A 20,579-nucleotide genomic window follows, 5' to 3' on the forward strand; every position below is an offset into this window, starting at 1 on the left:
TGATAGGTAATCTACTTTTTGTAATATTTTATTTTTAATAATAAAAAATAATCAAAACCAAACCCACCCTAAATAAACAAAAAGAGAATGGTAATGTAGTTTTGGTGAATATATTATTTTGTAATCCTTTTGCACTTTCTTGTGAAATGAGTTGTTCTGAAAAAATGTTGTTATGTCAAAATATACATATATATTTACATATGGGTATTGCCGGAAGAGGATCCCATCATGGCTGATATTGATTGGTCATAGTAATTCAACTAGAAGAAAGCGAAGGGTTCCATGGCAGGATACCATTATCCACCAGTTTTCTCTTGATTGCACTTTTTTTCTGCAGCAATCATTCTTGTAACGTAGTCATAGTAATAATTGAGTTTCTCCAATTGTTAAGAGGCCAAAAAACTAAGTCCCACCCAATGAATTGTAAAACCTAAAGTCGTAATTTTTAATTTTTAAAAATTTAAATACTTATTTACAAGATAATTTTTATTAAAAAACTTAATTAAAATTAAAGGTAAAGTTATCATTTACTAAAAAAATTAAAGTTTTAACACATTTTTCTCCTCAAATTTAAAATCCTCATAATTTTTTTTACCTAAAATTTGAAAAATGATAATTTTTCTTTTAAGGTTTTTTTCTTTTCTTTCAAACAATCTTTAAAGATGTCTTTGTTTTTGTTGGATTACTTTTCATTTTTCATAACAAATAAATAAAGTGAGTAGTCATTTCGAGTGTTAAATCAATTAAATTTAGTGAAACTTTCATTTTATTTCATGTTGTAAATGAATTGAGATGATAATTCATCATTTACGGTATACTTAAAAGTAATTGATTCACATTCATTGTAAATATAATTTTTTTGATTTTTTTTAGTATTTGTTTAGATTTCATCATGATGCCTCATAAGCCTTCTCATGAGGCCTCAATCCGATCTATCAATTTGTGATTGTGTTCAAAATTTCTATTGTAGCAAAAAAGCTTATGAGCTACAAATGTGATTAGAATTAGATTCTAAGTTGAACTCTGATTAAATATTGATTGATTCAAATTTAATATGAATCTATAATTATTAGTTCTAAATTGAATTCATTTGTATTTATTAAAAATGTTTGAATAAATAATATTATTAATGAGATAAATAGTATCAATAATTTATAAATAATATTGTTAATATGATTAACAATATTACTATACAGGGATTTGAATTAAATTTAAATTAAATTGTTAAATTGAAATTGTAATCCAAATTTAATTCAAATTAAATTAAACACTTAATTAAATAGAACTAATTTAGTTTAAATCCTATCACAAATGAAATACCGAGCCTTGAGTTGAGATAGGACCTTCTTGACTTAAGATATTTCTGTGATGTACCATTTGATATAATCCGTTTTACTAACAATTAATAATAAAAAGATTAAAAAAAGAGTAAGACTAGAATAATAATAATTTGAAAAAAGAAGGTACAATCGATACCTTCTCTTCTTTCTGAATCTTTAAGTTCAAGACACCACTCGAAAATTCTAATTAATTAATGAATAAATATATTTGATAAGGTAATCAGAAAAAGAGACGCATACCATGTTTTTTCGGTAGGAGTTTTTCAGTTCTTGTTCTGAAAATAATTTATCTGAAATTGTAATTTGTTGTTGATGAGATATGAAAGTAAGAAATTAATTTTATTAAGTATTAATGTGAAAAATACAATCAATGTCATGTGGCAACTTCCTGATAGATACATAGGAGTTAATAAGGTATGAAATAAAAAAAATCAGAAAAAAGAAATTACAATTAAGATGTACTATATAAAGATAAAGATAGATGATAGTAGCCCCAAATGATGGTTCGGGTGTTAAAAAGGTAAGTTTTTAAAGTGAAAATTTTAGATTCAAGTCTTTCGATGATATAATTAAGATAAGATTTTTACCTTATCTAATTAAATAATTATAAAATTAATTATTATATTTAAAATTTAATCAACTTAGTATAATTAATTTGATCTTAGAAAAACAATTCAAATAATAATCTCTCTCCAAAATCTAAAAGTTTATTGGACCTCCTCTCTTTGAAAAAAAAAAGTTTAAAGAATTGATTCATTCAAATTCCTCTTAATGTATTTTTTCATTTACCCAGTCAACAGTAAAAAACATTTTCTCATATTTTCAGTCGAAATATTTCATTTTAATTATTTATAAATGCCTTTGTTTTTATCCAATTAATTATCTCTTAATAATGTTGTATATAAAAACGAATAGTATAATTTAATTCATACAACTAATTAATTAGACATGATAATGGGCCATTTATACTATATTTTTTAGACATGGTAAACTTTAGCCTAAATTATACTATATATTGATTATGTATTCAAAGTAATTAGTAATGATAAACCTAATATATTTTACTTATCAGGGACAAATAAATGACATTCATATAAGTTTTAAAGTTTATTTCACTTTTGTGAGATTTTAGTAACCTATTATATGGACATCAATAATAAATAAATTTATTGGAAAATTAAAAAATATTGTGAAATATAACTTTAAATTAATTTTAAATTAAATTATTAAATTTAAATTTTATTTTAAATTCAACTCAAAATTAAACTAATCAATGAGTCAAATTCAATTAGTAAATGTTTTTTTATTTATGATGTTTTTGTATCATGTTGTCCATTTTATTAATGAAAATGGGATGAGACTAAAATGATAACAATTTGAAAAAAGTAAGTATAAAAATAAAACTTGAAATAATTGGACCAAACAAAAGTCTCTCTTCGAAAAATGTCTTGTCAGTGTTTATTTTTACTAATAACTTTCACTATCATTCGCAAACAATTCACTCTTTATATGGAACTCATGCACAAACAAGTAAAAAAATCACGTGTTTTTAATTAAAATTTTTCTAATGACTTTCTTATAAATTAAAAGTTTCAATAAAATATTGAATAAGATTAATCTTATTAATGTCGTTTCACAAATAATAGAGAAAAACATAGAATTGTAAATTTTAAAAATTGCTATTTTAAAAATAATTTAATAAACAGTTTGTAGAATTGTAATTTAGTACTGATCAAGTATGAAAGTAAGAAAAAGCAAGGCTAAAAAAATGAGTTAATTAAATATTAATTTGAATAGTAAAGTCAGTGTTATGCAATAGCTTCTTAGAAGATGTAAATGAGTTTTTAGGATATGAAATCGGAAAAAACAGAGAAGAATAATCTGTAGTGGAGACCCATCATTCGAAATGCATATTTATATAGTGATTTGATATCCAAAAAACTTATTCTCATCCAAGATTAGTTACATTGTCAAAGCTTGGTCCATTAATTTTAAAAAATTGGCCAAACGACTATTTCCCACCCAAGGTATGTTGTAATGACAAGTTTATACCCTTTAACTATGAAAACACCAAATACCCACCCATGACCGGTTAAATTTAATAAAACCCTAACGGTGATAAATTTAATCTCATTTTCCCCCCTAAAAGTTTAAAAACTAACATTTTCCCCCTAAGCTAAGTTTGAAAAGATCGCATTTCCCCCCCTAGGTTTTATTTCCAAACCCTTTCACTTTCTCTGGCGCCATCGCCGGCCGTCTTCCCTTCCCGACGGTTTTTCTTCCACCGACGGCCCCCCTCAACTCCACCCCAACCCATCCGGTACAGAGATGCGTCATCTGAGAAGAAAAATCGTCTTCCCAGACGATGAAGACGAGATCGATCGATCACGTTTTCATCGTCTGGGAAGACGAAGAACTTCGTCTTCCCCGACGAAGTTCTTTGTTTTCCACGGCTTCTCCGACGCCGATCGGACATCCAAATGGGAGGAAAGAGATCGCCGAAAGGAGAGGATGCTTCGAGAGGGAGAGGTCGTCGGCAATGGAGCCGGAGATGTCGCCGGAGATTTCAAAACGAAACCCTAGGGTGAAACTGTGATTTTTTAAAACTTAGGCTGGGGGAAAATTTTAGTTTTTAAAGTTTAGGGGGGCAAAAGTAGATTCTATTTTAGTTTATTTTTAATATTATAGAGAAAATGACAATTTTACCCTTATCACCATTAGAGTTTTATTAAATTTAACCAGCCATGGGTGGGTGTTTGATGTTTCCATAGTTAAATGGTGAAAATTTGTTATTACAGCATACCTTGGGTGGGAAATAGTCGTTTGGCCTAAAAAATTTAAGTAACACTCATCAACTGTTATTGTTAGTGAAATCTGTCTGTGATAAAAGTTACTCAATAATATTAAAAAAATAAAATTTATTAGCCTTCCAAATATAGTTTTAAAACTGATATTTTCTCTTAATTAGGTTTTTTTTGGGTTTTTTATAGCCGTCTATTAACTTACGCACTCACATCTATATTCTCTATTTCTGTTAACCATTCTTCTCTATTTGACGCTATAATTAACATCTTTCAGCATTTAACTATATTATTTTTATGAGTAATACTATATATATATATATATATATATATATATATATATATATATATATATATATATATATATATATATATATATATATATATATATATATATATATATATATATATATATATATTTTATACAAATTTTAGGTATATAAATAATGTGTACTTATAAAATTAGATGTTATTTTATTTTTAATTCAAAATTATCAAATCACATGATGATACATAATTCATATAACTAAATTATATATTAAAAATATATATGTATAATTTTATTCTATTTTTATTTCCATAGTAACTCTCACAAATTTATTTTCTCCAATGCCTTGCATTTGCGATGAACACATCATAGTTTACAGATACGTATAGTAATTCTATAAATTGGTTAGTTGAGTGTTTGACGGTTGGCTAACCTTTTCATCATCAAAATTATTGAAAAATTTTATATTTTTACCTCATTTATCATCTTTGATTAAATGAATAGATGAGTTTTATGTTTAGATTAGGTAAGTTTATACGTTAATTGGATGAGTTTTAATTAAGTGAGAATAAACCTAAAAATATTTTAAATATTTTGTATTTTTAAATATATATAAAATAAAAAATTAATTATATATAAAAAATAAACTATTTTAATTAATATTTTATATAAAATAACTTTATTTTATATATTATAAAAATGATATTATTTTATTTTTATAAAAAAATTAAAAAATATGACAATTTATAATATTGGTTCAATATCATAAGTATATAAAATACACATTTATACAATTTAAGGTTTAAAGATATGATTAAATATATTTAAAATAATAAAATATGATAAACACATATGTTATGTGAATTTATTGACTAAGGATAATATAAGAATTCTTTGATTACTATAGTTTATTTAGGTATTAAAAGATTACCAAAACAATCTTAATTTTATTATCATTCTATCTTTATTTATTAATTTTTAAAGATAAAAATACTCTTATTTTTAATTAATATATCAAATAATATAAAAAATATTTTAAAAGAATTAAATATTTAAATAAAATAATATTTTAAAATAATTAAATATAATAATAATTTATAAATAATCTATTTGTTTATAATATTTCATTTTTAATAATAAAAAATTATTAAAACCAAACACACCATAAATATACATATATATTTTTATATGGGTATTGCCAGAAGAGGATCCCATAATGGCTGACAGACATAGATTGGTCACTTAATCATGGTAACATGGTGAGAGTAATAATTGAGTTTCTATAATTGGTAAACACTTAATAAAGTTTAGCTAATGTTAACTTTATGCTTCATTTTCCACCGCAACAAATGAGGTCATAACATACAATCTTCTCTTTCTTATTTAGAAATTATCATTAGAATAAATAATATTATCAATGAGATAAATAGTATCAATAATTTATAAATAATATTACCGATAAAATTAACAATATTGTCATATAAGAGTTTAAACTAAACTCAAACTGAATTATATCAAATAAAATTTTCATTTTGAATCAACTTAAATATTTAATTAAAATGAACTATAAGATTTTTTAATGTTGTTTTAATAATAATATAGAAAATGATGTTTATTTAATAATTATTTGAAATAATTTTCAAACTAGGTTGTATCATGCACCAAGTTTGTGAGTTGGATTGATTTGAACTCTCTTTAATTTAAATTAAAAGTATAACTTTATGTACAAATAATGATATATGAGTATATAATTAAATAATTTTAAATTAATTATAATTACTCATATTATTCTTTTATTTCTATTTAAATATTTTATTTTATTATTAAGTTATAAAATTTAATTTAGTTAATTAGATTATTTATGTGTTTTAAAAGTCTTCGTATGTAAATTTTTAGAGTATTTACCAATAAAACAAAATGTTATATTATGTATTTTATTAATAATAAGTTAGGATAATTTAATAAAGAAATTAAAATGATAAAAATATTTTAAAAAGTGAAAATAATAGACAATTTTAAGTTAAATTAGGTTGAATCGAGTCAATTCAAATATTAAAGGGTTAGGTCAAAGTTAAAAAATTTTAATATAGTTTTTATTTGAATAGGGTTAGAGTTGAAGGTTTCTGATATAAAATTCGAATCACTCTAATATGAATACGATCTAATAACACGAAATATTAGGCCTATTGATCTCGAAGGGACAGGTGGTCCATGATTTTGTGGGGCCCACACAGGCCCAAAAATCCTTTGACACAAAATCTCCCCTGTTTTATCTTTCTCCGGTCATGTTATGTAAATGTTACCTCAGTCACCTCTTTAAATGCTAACTTTGGGTTCTTCCTTGTTTCTATTGTTTATTTAAATTAGTGGACCAGTTAAATTTATTATATTATTCAATTTTTCTTTCGGAAATTGTAAAAATTTAATTGGGCCATTGTCAAAAAATTATTAGAAAATAAAAATAGATATTCAAGTTTTTTTTATGTAAACTTGTATATAATAAATACCTATAATTTTATTATAAGAAATTTAATCACCTGGGCTGGAAATCTTGATTCTCCTCTGCATTTCTTATCTTCCCAAGCAGTTGGGTCAATGTTTGACCCTCCAAAACTTACAGCCTTAAAATTATAAATAAATTTTTTAATAATTTAAGATAAGTTAACTATAAAATGTGTTCGAAAATTCCCAAAAATAATTTTTAATTGGTGTGTTAATTGTAATTAAAAAACTAATTATTACATTACTAGGGAAATTAATAAATATTTAAGTTATAAGGTTTAAATTAATTTGAAAAAAAAAAAAGAGGTAAAATGTAATTTTTCAAATCAAACTCATGCCTGCCTCTCAAGCTTGAGCAGAGATCATAGTAGTTTAATGAGCTTGAATACATTAGCAAACAAACCTGGAAAACTCCATGAAGCTGGTGGGCAGTATAGTTATAGAGAAAAAGAGGCAATCCAGGAGTTATTGCCCTTACAGAGTCCTTATATTTCTGTGGAAGCCCTAAATATATATAATTTGAAAAAAAGATATCACTTAAAAACTATAAAAATTAAACAAGAGAAAATAATATTTTTTAATTTACCAAAAAGTTGGCGACGAAGATCTTCTTGCATTGTTTCATTGTTGCATACAAAGATGTAGCCTCCAAGTGTCTCATTTCTTGGCAACATTTCACCCGGAGGAAGAGTTTTGTACCATTTATGGTCAGCAGCAGGCTGATGATATTGCAGCTTCACTGATAGATTCCTCAATGGAATATTATTGAAACAAAGCTTTTTGTGGCGGTCATTGTTGTTTTCGATATCCTCATGATCATGATCATCCTTTCCTTGGATCATTCTCAATTGGATGATGTCAGATGAAAGGCTTGCCGCAACGTTCCACCATGTTGGGTGCTCGTCCGTGCAGGCTAAATCCAGCGGTTGCCATATCGAGCTCCCGAAGATGTTATTCATCATGTTCTTTATAAATGTTATAATTTTAAAAAATAGTATTAATTTATAACAATTAGTTGTATTTAGGATTGACCCAAAAATGCACTGGGTGTTAGACTGTCCCTTAATCTAAGTTAATTTTCAATCAGTGAATGATAAAAATTTCATAGTTTTAAAATTAAAATGTGTTTTTTAATGTTGTATTTTATTATTAACACTTAAGAGGTTGAGTTTAAGGTTTCAAGTAAAAAATTGTAATTTTTTATTTGTTTCTAATATATATCTATATTTTATATTAAAGTCTTCATCATGTAATAAATTTGAACGTGCTTAACACATCATACATAATGTCATTCCATTCTTACTTTAAAATCATAACATATTCTAAATTAACTAATATCTTTTCCCTAAATAATCTATATTTTAATTCCATGAGCAAAATTTTTCGATTCAAAAGTACCCATTTGTCTTAGGTTGATTTTCTATTTTAGAATATTACTAAAATGGACTTTTAAGAATATTTTATGTAAATATCATCTACAAATTCTGGTAATCCTTACTTCAACCTTCTTATCTTTGATTGACTTAAAAAAAAAACAAACTAAAACTAAGCGACAAACTCAACCATAAATTGCTTGCCCATCACATGCATAAATTAAAAATAAATAAATTTAAAAATAGTTAAATAATAATTGCAAGTGGCATTCCCTAAAAATAATACCATTATCATAACCCGCAAATCACATGTCAGCTTAATAAATAAAAAATCCCACTATCAAACACGCTCTCCAATTAATCATTTTCACCATCCTAATCTTGACTGACAATAAAATTTTTTTAACTTACTTTAATTTTGATTAATTAGTAATAATTATTACAATTAAATTAAAAAACGCTGATATACGTAAATATGTAATTGAATCTAGAAAAGAGACAGAGTAATAGACAACGACGCACCTCATTGAATCACCAAACCTCCTTCGTTGGGAGTCGTAACGAAGGAGAGTTTATGATGTCTTTGTATTTTTAACAAAAGCAATAATTAGATATAATCGATGTATAAAATACTCTATAAATACGTAATATACGGTTCTGCCAGACAAGACTTTTTCCTACTTTTTTTTCTTTTGGAGCCACTCTTCAACTACCTATTCTCGTGTCTCCTTTTTATTTTTAATTAAAATAATTAATAATCTAACTTATAAGAAAATTTTGTTGATATTTATTTTTAGATTTGGGTGAGGCTAGGCTATAGGGCATGAGATGGAGAAGAATAGAGTGGGGCCACTGCCACAACTGCAGAACAACTGCAACATTTGCAGGAGTCCGACGTGTCAGCCACTGCCTCACACTTGTCGCTTTAACTTACACTCATTGACTCCACGCTTCTTTGTCTGGCATGATTTTCACGCCGCATTTTAAACCACTCTTCACCCCCTTCGTAAAAAAATCAACCACTATTTTTAAAATCGTACAGATAATCAAATTAATTATTTAATAGTTAATTTATTATTATATATTTTAACTTTAAAATACATAATAATCCGAAAAAATTTAAATCCAAGAATTTTAACTTAAAAAAATAACTACAATCCTACCACATTCGATAAATAAAAAAAATCTAATGGTAGATAAACAACAATTTATATTGAATTATTAATGCATAAAGATAGAGCTATCACATGAGCAGTTTGAAATACGATATTTTAGTATGGCACGAGTAAGCACGACTCGTTATTATACCATATTGTTCCAAGCTTGTCAGTTGGTCCGATTGTGTCGTGGGCCTAACCTTTAGGTCTACAAGGTGGTATGATACTGTATATAATATTATTAAAAGTATTAATAAATAAAATAATAATTATAATATAAATTTTATTTTTTTGAATTAGCGAGGGTCGACCTTATTAAAGGTCTGACCCTATATACATAAGATCATGTTGCGGAGCTTGTGTATTTTTTGAGCTGGCTCGACCCATTGACATTTCTATATAAAGATATATTTTTGTTGTTTTCGAAATCTTAAAAGACTCTTTATTGGCACATATCACATAACATTATTATTGTTTCTTATAGTGGATAGGGTAGCGGGCAAGCTATTTGAGTTACTTTTAAAAAACAAATAACGTTATATTCAAATTGACTTAAATATATAATGATCAATTTAAAATTGCACTATTTAAATTGATAAAAAAAATGCCACTAAAGATTAAAAGTGAAATAATTAATGTCATAAACAGAATAAATAGTTTTAATAATAGACAAATAATATTATTGATATAATGAAAATTATTATTGAATGAAGATTTGAACTAAACTCAAATTAAACTATTAAACTAAAACTTTAGTTTAAATTCGATTTGAATCAAATTAAACACTAAACTTGAGTTGAATTAGCTTGGTCTAAACTTAATTGTAAAAACAATATGAAACTCTGGGTTGAGATGGGAATTTTTGGCCTTTTTGTGATGTACTAATAATTGATTGGAATCGACTTAAAATGATTAAAAAAAACAAGACTAAAATAATTTGAAAAAAAGAAGGTACAAAATTATAATATTTGAAGTAATTGGACTAAATGTAATAATTTCAAATCGGAAGGATGAAAAAAACTATCTCTTAATGGTAAGGTCTAGCATGTCACATAATGTGCTATACACCAAGGCGGGTTGTGTTGGCACACTAAGTCTGAAGGCCAACATATCTCACACCACGATGGGTTATAAAATTTCATAGCTTTTGTGGGTTGACCCACAAAAGATATAAATTTTTTATTTTTTAATTTTTGTGTTTCGCATTGTGAGAGCCTATCAACCTTCCTGTGAGGTCTGGACCCGGTCTGAAAATTCAAGGACTGCCAAAATTTGTTGCAACAATCTATTGTACTAAAGGTGCTCATAGACTATACCGGCAATTAGGGTTTAAGAAAAAAATAACAATACACACCAATCTATATGATATGTTGGGGAAGAGATGAGTAATACATCAAAAAGTAGAGAGAAGATGAATTCAATATGAGATTTAAAGATATTTTCGATTTGAAAATATAAAAAATATGTGTTTAATCGATTTCACGATTTTTCTTCTAAAATAAACGTGTTTCAAAATTTTGAAATGACCTGAAACGTTTCCTACAAGTTTTGGTGAGTTTTGAAAACGAAAACGTTTCCGAAACGTGGAAACACCTCCTATTGTAAGTTTCCGTGCTACTTAGGACAGCTGCAATGAAGTAACATCATCACACATTTAAGATTGTGATGAAGCATATACTTGCTAGATTAATATTAATAAAGCATACACATTAACATAAAATTTGAAAAAACATGTTTTGAGTAAGAACTGAAACTATTCGAAACCTACAGAGTCGGTTCCATATATTTGCTAGATTACTAGTCATGAAACATACACATTAAATTTGAAAAAACAGGTTTTGAGTTGGAATCTAAACTACTTGAAACCTACAAGGTCGATTTCTATTAGAAACTACCTTTGCAAGTTTCAAGTTTTGGGTTCTATTTTTAGGAACCAGTCGATTCTAATTCTGATTTCAGTTTTTAAAATTTTTAAAAGGTACCTAGACTGTTCATGCCTAATTTTAGGTAGGAAAGTATTATCTATATCGATTAGGGATAAAAAGGTGTTTTAAGATCAAACATTAATTGGGAAAATGTAATTCTCTCTATATGTTGCTAGTCGGAATTAGAATTTTACATTGAGGCAGCATACATAAAATTCATCATAATAATATCAAGCTCATATTGAAAGGATTAGTTTTTTCTTTAAATCAATGATAACATACTCAATTCAGTTTTTAGTATAAGATATTATGACCATTCAAATGATGAAGAGTCTTCAAAAGAGATGAATCCATCAATAATTTGATAATTACGCAATTTTGTCCTTTTATTAATTGATATCTCATCAAAATTGAGGTACATAAGTAATATCTACCTTAAGATATCATTTTAATTACATTATTTGGTTTCAGAAACAACCATAAGATATAATATTAAATTAAACAATAACTCAGTCATATTGTATCTATATATTTAAGTGGTCATTATTATTCATTAAATGATAACAAAATATCTTCTCTTATTTAAGAATAATAAAATGTATATTGATCTAGTATAACCTTATTATATTTCTTGATGCAACTAATAACTACCGTTTTGATTACCCAAAAATATAGACTAAATGAAATAGCATCAATTTGTGTCTATTAGTACAAAAATTACTCTATTTTTCTCAAGTGAAATGATTATATGTGTCACCATCCGTTAATGAATTTTTTCATTGACATTGGGGTTTATAGAAGGCCAAACGACTATTTCCCACTCAAGGTATGCTGTAATGACAAGTTTCTACCTTTTAACTATGGAAACACCAAATACTTACCCATAGTCGGTTAAATTTAACAGAACCCTAACGTCTGAAAATTTTATCTCATTTTGCCCCCCTAAACTTTAAAAACTAAAATTTTCCCTCAACCTAAGTTTTAAAAAATGGCAGTTTCACCTTAGGGTTTGGTTTTGAAATCTCCGACGACCTCTCCGGCTCCATTGCCGACGGTCTCTCCCTCCCGAAGCATCCTCTCCTTCCGGCGATCTCTTTCCTCCCATTTGGAGGGCCGATCGGCATCGGAGACGCCTTGGGGGGAAGACGACCGTCTTCCCAGGCGAAGACGACGACTTCGTCTTCATCTGGGTTTCGTCTTCCCCGACGAAGTTCTTCATCTCCCAAGGCGTTTCTGACGCCGATCGGCCCTCCAAATGGGAGAAAAGAGATAGCCGAAAGAAGAAGATGTCTCGGGAGGGAGAGGCCGTCGGCAATGGAGCCAGAAATGTCGTCGGAGATTTCAAAACCAAACCCTAGGGTGAAACTGCCATTTTTTAAAACTTAGGCTGGAGAAAAATTTTAGTTTTCAAAGTTTAGAGGGATAAAAATAAATTATATTTTAGTTTATTTTTTAATATTATAGAGAAAATGATGATTTTACCCTTACCACCGTTATTTTTAACTAGTCATGGATGGGTATTTGGTGTCTCCATAGTTAAAAGATGAAAACTTGTCATTACAACATACCTTGGATGGAAAATAGTCATTTGGTTGTTTATAAAATCCTCTAGAGGGGTTAGTTTGGTGAACTTGTTGTCAATAAATACCCATATATTCTATGAGACTTTCAATAAATAATCTTTAACGCCTGAGATTTATTTGTTTTTTTAATAAAGTCATAAAACACATTGATAGTTATATTATATTATTTATGCCATTTGTCAAATTAATACAAGACTACCGATGTTTCATTTTATTAATTGATAAATGTAATAAAAAGAGTCAGAACTAATAATTAAAAAAGAACCTACACTAACAAAATATTTAATATATATATATATATATATATATATATATATATATATATATATATATATATATATATATATATATATATATATGAGAATAATATTATATACATAAAAAAATTACACAAATTGACATAACAGTTATTTAATTGTAATAATATGGTAGTATTAATATGTGGCAAATGAAAAAACATTACCACATTACTATCACATCAGTCTATATAATTTTTCTTTGCATTATATATGAGTAATGTTATATACACAAAATTTATGTATAAAAAAATTACACAAATTGATATGACAGTTATTTAATGGTGATGACATAGTAGTATTGACATGTGGCAGATGAAATGGCATTACCACATCACTATTATATCAGTTTGTATAATTTTTCTATACATAAATTATATGTGTGTGTGTGTAATAGTCTGATCCACTATCAAGATATTGTCCACTCTAGACACACATTCCAACATGGTTTTGTTTCTAGGCTTTACAACCCAAATCACGTATTGACGGTTTAAGAAGCTCATACGCTATTTAATTAGACAAATCCTTTCACCCCTAATCGATATGAGATACACAAATAGACTCAATATCTCTCTCGTGCTTTATCAATGTGAGATTTGTCTAAGAATATCACATACACCCCCTTTTACAGAACTCAACTGTAGGGTTTATGGCACTGTTAACCAATAGCATAATGAATTAAAATTTTTTAAAAATTATCAAAGATCCTAAAACTCATACAAGATACCTTTTTCAATGCATAGATTTATGAACATGTTAAACACACATAAAGTGTTTAGAAATTATACCTGCGGTGTTGGTTCCTCCAATACTTTATGTGCCTATATAAAGATCATTATCCAACCCTCTTGAGGCGGTGTCTTGGTATCTACGTAGAGCACAAATGGGAGGCAATCCAGAAGGAAGGCTACTAGGGCTTTTGTTGACTAGATCTTGGAAATTAGAGCATGACAAAGTGAGAAGAAGATCACAACAATGGAAGCTTGCGTAAACAAGGTTTTAGGGGTGAAGATGTATGTGTTGGCTTGTTGTGAAAATTTTGAATCAAACTAAACACCTTTATTTATAAGGTGTGTATGAATTCTAAGTTAGTTCGAATTCTAACTACTTAGGTGATAAAGTATTCAAGAGTTTTTATTAAATTAAGATTCTTAATTTATTAAAAGTTTTAATATAAAAAAAAGACTTTGAAAAATCTTTATTTAACTAAAACACCTTACTTACGAGTTAACTCAGCCAGTTGACTCGCACCCATCATTTGGCCTTGCTTGGTTGGACTCCTAAGTGGATCCAGTCAAAACCATGCAGTGCATTTGCACGGTGCCACGTGACATTGTACACACCAAATAATTCTAGTCAAAACATTTCTATACGTTTCTCTCTTTTCATGATTCCAGGATTATTATCAAATAATTATTGTCTCTTGGTTCGTATCAATCTTTTAATATATGTGACCCATAAGCTCTCTATCGAATTAACAGTGCCTAAATTGGGTTCAAATTCATATACAAACCAAGATTGACCTCTAACAAAGCGTCATGGATGACAAAGTGTTAGCAAATATCTCTATAAGCTTTTACAACATCATAATTATGTGGAATTCAATCATTTCCTCAACTAATATCTCTTGAAGTTGAGGTATAAATGTGTGTTATCTCAATAGTTTCTTGATATAAGTTGATACACATTAATGACTTATACGAATTAGGCTACAACCTCATTTTATTATAGTCATAAATTCAAACAGTCATGAATATCTTTCAGCATTTACATATGAGATATTTTCTCTTATACTCAGGAGTGATGAATCCTTTATTGATTAACTATAGCCTCCATATATCTCACGATATGTTCAATCACTATCTTTATGATATCCCTATTATGGTGATACGTTAGATAGTGTCAAACCATACCGATCTTTTCATGAAATGCTCTGATAACCTCAAGTCAAAGGATCACATGCACCTGTGATGTTTAAAGAATTTGTTCTATAAATACTAAAACAACCATCCTTATAGATATTCTTTAGTAGGGTTAGTTCAATGAACACATCTATAATATGCACCCATGTGTTATACCAAGCCATTAGCTAATAACTTTGACATGTGAGAACTATTGTTATCTTTCGATAGGTCACTCAACACTATGACAATTCCATCACCATTATATGTGCCCTTGGTAATTGTAATGTCGGAATTAGGAATATTTTTAGAATGACCACTTCATCTGTGTATAGAGTTTTCACGATCAGTCATCTAATCCCCTTATCACAATTTTACCATTTTAAGAGTATATTATTTACACAATCATATAATAGATAAGTATATAAATTGAATAACTATAAATCATTTTATTAATTAATAAAATAAATTACAACTACAAATGTTAAATCAATTGGCTCTAGGGCATCTACCCTAATTAAGGTTTACCCTATCATTGTTCAAAAGCACATGCTAAGTCGCTCTAATACCATTTGTAATATCCCTAATCCAATTGTCTGACTCACTATCAAAATATTGTCCACTTTAGATAGACCTAACATTTTTTCTATGTTTTATCGATATGAGATTTATCTAAGGTAATCACATACATCTCCCTTACGAGACTCAGTATCTTTGTTGAAGTTTGTCTCACTATCATTCAAGAGTACATGTGAACTGCTCTGATTCATTTGTAACATCCTTGGTCGAATAGTTTGACCCACATCAATACATATATATATACACACACACACACAAAGAAAATTTATGTACAGAAAAATTATACAGACTAATATGACAATAATGTGACAATGTCTTTTTATCTATCACATGTCAGCACTACTATATCATCACAATTAAATAATTGTCGTAGTAGTTATTTATGAAATAATAACCTCCATGGAAAAGAAATATAAATGGACAGAATTTATATCAGTGTACATTTAGTAAATAACAAATATATTAGCTCTAACATATGATTTTTTTTTTAAATTAATATACATATTATATTAAGATACAATTGTTCAATTATGGGTATTAGTATACAATACAAAGTGTTAATAAAGATGATCAGCCTCCAATTTTGGAGAAGGATTGTCTTATTCTTTCCCAAATTATCAACTACAGTTAGGAGTAGAACAAGGATATCAACATCTACACTGTCGCCCACACAGTACATAGAGTCAATGAAATGCTAACAAAAAGCCCTAACTTCTTAAAAAATACAATAGAATGATGTCCACCACTCCTTACATTAACAAAGAAATCTTTATCACCAGCTGAATTTCCCTTCATCGCCTTCAGATTGTTAGAGCAGCCTTCATTTTTTGCACAACCACTTACAGTCAAGCCATCCATCAATTTCTCATGAGAAAGAAGAATTAAGAGATCAAACGCCATCACACAGACAACTGCAGTTGCTAATTCCTTCCATAGCTTCATGAATTTGATAAACTTTTTGAAGAATGAGCCTGGTTTCTCATGCCTGATGAATTGCGTGTCTACCTTCTCTATTGATGAATTGTTTGCGATCAGTGGGTTGAGATGGACTTTAACTGTCTGCGAAGGCACTATTTGGTGGAAGAATGTGTCTGCCACTTGGCGGGTTGAAACAAACATTCCATGGTTCACTTTAATTTCCTCAACCAACTCGAAGCTAGGTAAGGTTGCAAATCCATCCGCAATGTCTTCATGGTCTAGATTGTTTCTATTGTGTACATCGTCGATAAACCCAAGTGAAAAATCATTTATTACCGAGCCATTGAATCCCAAACAGCTATTACGCCAAGTTTCACCTGAATGTATGGGCCTTTTCAACTTAGAGAACAAGAAAAAAATTATGCCAACATAGAAAGAAGGAATGTAATATGCGTTAACATATACACACGCTCACAGCAAAGACAAACCTTCAGATTCATAAACTTCCCTTCTTTCGAAACTTGAAATCTTTTCTATGGGAACAATCTTCTGCTCTTCCGTTAAACTCTAACAAAGGATTAAAAAAACCCGATGAGAAATTTTAAATAATTCAAAAATAACTGTCATTTCTTTATTCACATATTCATAATTTGTTAACTAATTAAAGTAACGTACCTTCTCCAAATCTTTGTTTGGCATTCCTACCTATCTTATATTCTCCCGTTTAATTTCTTCATCCAAGTCTCCGATTTCTATTGATCTTGTACTCAGATCTTCCCACGACTTATCGTTATATTTGACACAACCCATGTCATTACTTGGATTATATTGATTATTTTCTCCAGCTATAAAACTAAAATCATCAGCATGGGCGTGAAGGTTGGTTTGATTCATGAATTGCTGTGATACGTGAGAAACCGAAAGAATTTCCTGCACTATATTTCCCTCATTTGTTCCTCCCATTGACGGTTTTGAGTGTGAGTGCTGCATTTTGTAGTCCGTGAAGCCAACTTGAGAGAAATCTTCCACTTCCAAAGGAGGCAATGAGAGCCGATGCTGCAGCTTTGCACACTCTATTGCTATATCAATCTGTAAATAAATCAATTACATTTATTATTGTGGGACATGATTTTCCAATGAGCACGTTTTGAAAATCTTAGCCACTAAACAAAAGCTAATGTCTATTCACCCACTTTTGATTTTAGGGTTTGTGAAGTGAATCATTAAACGTCCACATTAGGTTTACAGGTTACGAATGTCTGAATACCCATAGTCGATAATTGAGAAGAGCTGTAAATTATATTTCAACTCTAGAAAATTGTTTCACCAAAAAAAAATTACCTTGGAAGGATCGTAAGAAGTGGTTCCATAATTTGAAAATGGAGTTGTGTAGCCAGGTGCCTTTTCTGATAAGAATTGTGTCCCAGTGAGATCAATTGATGATCCATCGGCATTGCTGGGTAAAGATGTTCCATATGACATTGGATAACCTGAGCCCTCAAATTCATCCCATCGTCTCTCTGAATATAAATCACTGTCCCCGGATGAATGTTCATTCATCACTTGATTAGTAGTCGTAGTAGTATAATGCTCCCCAACCTTCGGGGCAATGGTACTCTTCTTGAACACACGACAAAGAGCATATGCATCCTGGGGAAGGATTAAATAAAGTGAAAAACAAAAAAAAAATGAATTCATTAGTTTACTGTTGATCGAAAATTGATTTATTTAAATGTGTTCCGGTAAGTCAGAGTACTAAAAGAATTTAAGAAAATGAAAGAAAAGCGAAAAAAGTTGACCTGCAAGCCTGAATCAGTTTCGCATTCTCGCTCATCAAGACGATATTCATGCATGACCCAATGAGTCCGAATGCCATGTGGAGCTCTCCCTCGATAGTAAACTAGGGTTTTCTTCATGCCCACGGCTCGAGTCTCAGAGTTCACTTTTCTATCTTTTCCCGTGGCCTTCCAATATCCAGCTTTGGTTGCACGATTTGTCCTTGATCCATTGGGATACTTGCGATCACGAGGACTGAAGAAATACCACTCCAGGTCTTTGCTGGGCAATAATGACTTCCCTACATCATTATTTCAATCCACTTCTTTATATTTATAAATTCAAAAAAAAAATCATGAAAATACATGACAAATCATAACGACTGAAGGTAAAAAAGGTTTTAAGGCATGAAAACCTTGAAACCTCTTTTACAAGCAAACTATACAGTGATTCAAAAGTAATTATATTATAAGAAAAAAATAATTTATTGTAAATTATAATTAATACTGACAAATGATATAAAATATATAGGAGACATGCGAAGGGTAAAAAGTCATCTCTCGCAACCAAGTAATACTTTAATTGGCATATACTTTTTAACTAGGTCTTTGATGCAGCTTGTTTTTCACATTACCTCATGAGAAAGCAACCGCAGGAAAATTTGTATTAAAAAGAAGTAAAATCTTCTTGGGACTTGTTCATATAGTTCTAACTGTGATATTTCATGCTAAAGTTTAGGCCAAAAGACTAACTGCCACCCAAAGTATAGTAAAATTTCAAATTCTCAATTTCAATTTTTAAAAACTCAAACACCTATATATAAGTTAAAATCTATTAAAATTTTCAATTAGAATTAAAGATAAAATTATCATTTAATAATATTATTTAAAAAAATAAAAGTTTATTTAATTTTATCCCTTGATTTAAAAAATTAACAATTTTTTCCTAAAATTAAGTTTTGAAAAGTGATATTTTGCCTCCTACCTAGGGTTTCAAATTTTGCTAGTGAATTTCTGACAAACAACAAAAATTGGCTGATGAAATTTGAAACCTTAGATATGGAAAAAATGTCACTTTTTAAAACTTAATTTTAAGAAAAAGTTGTTAGTTTTTTAAATCAAGAGGATAAAATGATATAAATTTTTATTTTTAAATATTTTTATTAAATAATGATTTTATTTTTAATCCTAATTAAAAATTTTAACTCATAGATAAGTGATTGAGTTTTTAAAAATTGAAAGATAAGAGTTTGAGATTTCACTCTACCTTATGTGGGAATAAGTCTTTTGGCCTAAAGTTTAAATATTTGACTAATATTATAGCTTGATACGTGCTTGTAACTAGGTTCTATAAATATATTTGAATTTAACAATCAAACGAAAAGAATTAAAGCCGTACATGGTTTTTCAACGTTTTAAAAAGAAAAATGTTGCGGGTTCTTAATTTAATGCGTAAGTGCTCGACCGAAGTTACAAGTATTGGGATTATTAATTAGATGTTTCATTTAAAGTGGCCGTTTAATTAGAGATAATATTCTTTATGCTTCTCTTTAAGTGTAATTCATTTGTAATTATTTGTGAGTAATATATCCGGGATTATGAACTGACAATTGTTTAATTTTCTTTCAAAAACGAACTCAAAATAATGAAGTCAATTGGGAAAAAGGAAAATACCTGGTAAGTCCCAAGGCTCACATTTGTAGAGATCAACTTCAGCGATGATCTCTAATTCAATTCTACGACCATTGATTTTTCTCTTGAGATAATAAGCAACGAGTTCTTCGTCTGTTGGATGGAAACGAAAGCCAGGAGGCAATGAAACAGGAGACATGTATGAATCTGTTTAATGAACTTCTTCTGATGTTGATATATAAAAGATTCAGGTGACCAGTTTCGTACCCAAAAACAAAGACAACAGCTTTTATGAACAAGGTTTAATCTTTACAATCAACTGCACAAATTAAACCATGAAATAGTTAGTCACGATCAAACATAAGAGAAAGAGACGCAGAGAGAGAGAGAGAGAGAGAGATAACCTTAATCAGGAGAAAGTTGAAAGGGAGAGAGAATTGAAGAGAGAGAGAGCTTGGGGATATGCGAAGATATAAATGCTGAGGGGTTTTGATCAGAAAAAACAAAGTGGAAAAAGCAAACCAATTGG

At 28.7% G+C, this 20,579-nt stretch overlaps 1 protein-coding gene and 1 pseudogene across 1 annotated transcript; both read right to left on the reverse strand.

Moving 5' to 3' along the window:
- Positions 1 to 890: 890 nt before the first annotated feature.
- On the reverse strand, positions 891 to 7,874 carry LOC123206606 (B2 protein-like). The gene is made up of 4 exons (XM_044623781.1): positions 7,498 to 7,874; positions 7,315 to 7,415; positions 6,947 to 7,030; positions 891 to 932 (listed from the first exon to the last, which is right to left on the reverse strand). The coding sequence occupies exons 1-4, from the start codon at positions 7,871 to 7,873 to the stop codon at positions 891 to 893; spliced, it is 603 nt and encodes a 200-aa protein (XP_044479716.1). The 5' UTR covers position 7,874.
- Positions 7,875 to 16,379: 8,505 nt separating this feature from the next.
- On the reverse strand, positions 16,380 to 20,335 carry LOC123206607 (annotated as a pseudogene).
- Positions 20,336 to 20,579: the final 244 nt, after the last annotated feature.

This window comes from Mangifera indica, unplaced genomic scaffold (assembly GCF_011075055.1).
Source record: "Mangifera indica cultivar Alphonso unplaced genomic scaffold, CATAS_Mindica_2.1 Un_0042, whole genome shotgun sequence".
In the NCBI taxonomy this organism is placed as follows: domain Eukaryota; kingdom Viridiplantae; phylum Streptophyta; class Magnoliopsida; order Sapindales; family Anacardiaceae; genus Mangifera; species Mangifera indica.